The sequence below is a fragment of the Sinocyclocheilus anshuiensis genome, unplaced genomic scaffold, assembly GCF_001515605.1.
Source record: "Sinocyclocheilus anshuiensis isolate Anshui unplaced genomic scaffold, SAMN03320099.WGS_v1.1 scaffold1423, whole genome shotgun sequence".
Taxonomy (NCBI): Eukaryota; Metazoa; Chordata; class Actinopteri; order Cypriniformes; family Cyprinidae; genus Sinocyclocheilus; species Sinocyclocheilus anshuiensis.
This window is the reverse complement of record NW_015536552.1, coordinates 121469-125978: the sequence shown is the minus strand read 5'-3', so window position 1 is coordinate 125978 and position 4510 is coordinate 121469. Positions and strand designations below refer to the sequence as shown.

Below are 4510 nucleotides of genomic sequence, written 5' to 3'. Positions count from 1 at the left end.
CAGCATCCTCAAGGCCAATCCAGCATGTTTCCTCAGTTCCAGCAGCAACAGCAGCAGTTCTATCAGCACCCCCGACATGGCAGACCTGGATTTCCATCTGAGGAGTGGCCTAGACCTCCATACCAGCCTCAGCACCCAATGATGCCCAGTTCTTACCCATCACCATCCATTGGAAGTTTTAATGGTCGACACAAGGACAATAGCATGTCTCCACATGGCTCGGATGGATCTGTTGGGAGCTTAATGTCACCTAGTCCTTTACCCGATCGGTCCCATAGCAGTGCGTTGGAAAACAGAGAGGATGGCAGCCCTTCCAAGCAGGCAAGGAGTGAAGAGCCTTCTGAACGGTCTGAGAGCCCAAAGGAGATCTTGGACCTGGACAGCCACAATGCTACAGCCCGACATCGTACTTCAGTTCAGCCACACCCCAGTTTCCCATATGGGCCTCGAGGCATGCATCCCAGCATGCAGCAGAGTGGTGCTCCTCCACCCCATATGGTGGCAAGTGGGCCGTATTCTGGTCAGCAGTTTCCCAGTGGACATTTTGCACCACAGCATCCTCATCCACATTTGATGGAAGCTTTACAGAGGCCCCAGCACCTGCCTTTCTCTCCAGGCCAAACTCGCATGGCTATGTACAGGCATCCAAATGTTGCAGGTCACTTCCAGGGGATGATGGTTCCTCAAAGATCAGTGGTTGCAGAACACTTACTTCGCACTGGGTAAGAGATCTCATTTATCTCTCAGATCTTATGATATAATTAAATTGGATCCAGAAGAATGATCCACTTACACATTCATCTACATTTGTCTGTATAATGCTTTCACATCAATTTTCCTTACTTTTAATAACCCTTTTTCTTGTCTGATAGGCACCAGATGTTGGGTACAGCATCTCCCAGTGGCCCAGGTAATGAACAAGGAGTATGAAAAGTGGGATTTCATTGGAAACTCAAGGAAAATTAATACCTTTTACAACACTGTTACATCCTGAAATATACAGGAAAATGGAGACCACAACAAAAATTAGGAAGATTGTTGATGTGATCATTTGCTGAAAAAGGCAAGTTATTTTATCAATTGAAGTCCTGATCCTTAGACATGCTCCACTACCCACCTAGAAGACTTTTTTGAGACACTGATAACCCGTCCTCGTCTGGACTAGGCACTCCTTGTCAGTGAGGAGGGAAAGGAACAACTCGCAGTACCAAGAGGTGGGACCATTGACCAAGGAAAAGCTGTGAATCTTCAGTCCTGTTTATTGTTCCATAATACTGGTCTACAGCTTTTATTCTCAGCCTGGAATATCTCTTTGGCCTCATTCCCTACAAAGGAACAACATTTCTAGTCTCCTTTGCATGGGCTGTTACTTAGGAAGTAAATAAACTGAATTTTTTTCCAGTCCATGAGAATAGCAAGATGTGATTTACCAGTTTGTGTTCTGGTTCAAAGTTAAGCTCAGGTGTAGTAAAGAAGGTACTGAGACTACTGGAGCTTTTTTCAAGCTCAGTGGACAAACTAGACTCTGTTACCTTTGTGTACTTGTTGAATGTTCTGTGAAAGATTTTAGATGTAGTAGTAGTAGTAGTAACTCAATTTAAGGAATATAAGATTAATCTTCAGCTCCAATAGGAAACACCACACTTAGAGTGTTTTAATGAGGTGATGTTCATCTCAACTAAAACACAGTATCCACTTGATTTCTGGTGAGGTGCATTCTTTTAATGCCGCTTCAATTTAAAGATTGTCTTTGGCAGAGAACTTGGCTGCTCTATTTATGCACTAGGAATAGTCTTTCATACTGGAATTAGTGGCCTTGAGCATAAATTAGATTTGTGCTCCTTTGTATGGGACTAAATTCTAACGTTTCACTTGTTGTCTTGTTCCTTATTGATGTGTCTTGCTAGTTTATGTGTGCACAGAATGAACCAGATTTCAGATACTGAGGTAGCCATCTTTCACCTCTTAATATATCTACACAGTCTTCTAGAAATCCACGGCTTTTGGGATTCCTTGAAGGCTGGTTTATTATCACTGGCCATCAATCTTAAAATGTTTTTTTTTTTTTTACATATTGGAATGTATATTGAATTTTTGTCACAATTGACAACCAGCTGGAGTCGCAATACTAAAAATGCATTAGATGAGAGAATATATATCAGCCTTAAAACTGACTTGTAAAAGTACCACTGTTGCTCCTTTTATCAAATGGGAGAAATGTGGATGTGCTCATATTTTACATGAATGCGTCCTCTTTTAATTCAGTGTACTGAATGTGTCCTCAGGGTGTAGTGGTTTTAATACGGGTATTGTCAATAGAATATTCATTGAAAAAATTGCCATGAAATGTCACTGGTTAACTTAAATTCATCTGTGATCTTCAGTATAGACACAGGAACCAGGCAAGCAGTACTTGGGGTTAATGGTGTTTGTTACACTGTTCTTTGAAATTACTCTAATATTTGTTTTAAAGTTTTTTTTTTGTTTTTTTTTGTTTGTTTGTTTTTATTGGGGGAAGGAAGGATGGACTTTTCCATCATTTTGGAAAAGTTTGCTTTGTTCATTTTAATTGCTTCTACTATTGTCCTGCACTAAATGAATTGCTTTGAATATCTGCTTGTTTTTTTTATGTGTCCTCTTGGTCTGTCTGAATTACTATTTTACTCGGCTCTTGTCGACAAACCATTAAAAAGAAACCACAATTCGTGAGAATATGGCAGCAAGAATATCTACCTCATAATGCCAGAATGTGGCACATTCTCCAATCCCTTCACATGCAGAGATCTTTTTTTTTTTTGTCACTTGTTTGTATACTTCAATATCCTTTTTCATGATTTACAGCTTGATCCGAACATCAACACTATATATAGCCTTAATATGTTCACTTGCAAAACCGAATGGTAATTATTAATTTATCAGTACCAAGTTTGAACATGATTAAAATATCTGCATTCCACTTTTTGATTGTTGGTGTTTACAACCATAAGTGAAATGAAGGCAACATCCTAGGTTCAAATTTTTGCCCTCGTTGTGCCATTTTGTGGAGTCCACACATTGAAGTGGAAAAAAAGTTGTACACCTTGTACGAAGGATTTTACAGTGATTTTTGTGGTACACTGAGATAATTTTCCCAGAAACCTGTGATGGTGCAAAATGTCGTACAGTAATATTTCAGTGTTTTTGTGGACATGTGAACCGTTTATGTATTTTATGAACTAGGGATATGGAAATACTAGCAGCTGTGAGATGACATGGACATTGTCCACCATTTTGTATCAGTCTTTGCTAATAAGTGAAGATGTATCACTTTAGCAGGCTGTCAGAGGACTGTCCTACTCCTATGTAAAGGAATTATTTAGATGTAATGGACTACAGGAATGTGTTGGTTTTGCTGTGTACATATGTTTTTTATTTTATTTTATTTCACTTATTGCTGGGTATTGGGCAACAGATCTGTATCTCTTCAAATCCACCCTTCAACATCTCTGCTGTCATCTGTTCTGCCTGTACTAGTTAAGAAAGTAGTTGGTTAAATGTGAATCATATTTATTTGCTCTTATGTTTTGTAAATTTTTGTCTTTTTTTAATATAAATGTGTTCTCATGTTTGTTTTGAAACGGTTCACTTTACCTCAGTAGTGAAGATGGCATCCAAAACGACACCTGTAACTTTCATTATGTGAAGTTTACAAGTTCTTTCCTGACTGACATTATTATTTTGGAAATGGACCGAAGTATTTTCTATACTGTACATTTCTTAGAATAAATTACGTTTCATTAGATTCTGCTCTTGTCAATTTTCTGTTCAATTACCCTCATAAAAAATACATTGCATTATTAAAGGTGATGACATTTTTGATAACATGGCGTTTACATGGTGGTACACTAAAGTATTTTAAAGTCACCATGAAATCAAAATTGAAAATTCTTATTTTTTAATGGAATACTGTAGTGTTTATTATAATTTATCCGTGCACTTCATTATTTTTTTTACAATTCATGTGCCCTCGTAATCTCCCTCAAAACGACTCATCTCTCTCTCTCTCAGCTGAATGTAATTCCTACATTGAGACTAAAAGTTATGCCTTCTTTCTTTGCGTGAACATTAACGTGCCTGACACTCCCTCTGACACGAAATAAACCAATATCCCGAGTTATTCAGTTACTCCTAACAGTACATTGACTGAACTGCTAAAAGAGATGCACGAGCAGAGTAGCTGGACTGATCCATAATTATGTCCCCACTGGATGCAACAAATGCCTCGTTTATAATGGGTTTAAATGTTTTTGTCTTGTCGCTCCAGCTGGACAGGGCATCACAGTATGTTAATGGCTGTAACATTTCCGTCACACGCTTGAGGTATTCGGCCAATCACAACGCACTGGATAGCTGGCCAGTCAAAGCACACCTCGCTTTTCAGACCGATGAGCTTTGTAAAAATCGACGCATTTCAGAAAGGCGGGGCATAGAGGAGAAACAATAATGTACAGTATGTGGAAAATAATGTTTT

General features: G+C 38.7%; 1 protein-coding gene across 1 annotated transcript in view; it reads left to right on the top strand.

The window, feature by feature from the left end:
* The window catches only part of LOC107700962 (cat eye syndrome critical region protein 2-like), a 39563-nt gene extending 35784 nt beyond the window's left edge, over positions 1-3779 (top strand). Inside the window, exons 18-19 of the mRNA XM_016502852.1 lie at positions 77-722; positions 873-3779. Of these exons, the coding sequence (XP_016358338.1) occupies positions 77-722; positions 873-930 (704 nt within the window). The 3' untranslated portion in view covers positions 931-3779. The remainder of the gene's footprint in view (positions 1-76; positions 723-872) is intronic.
* The last annotated feature ends 731 nt before the right edge of the window (positions 3780-4510 follow it).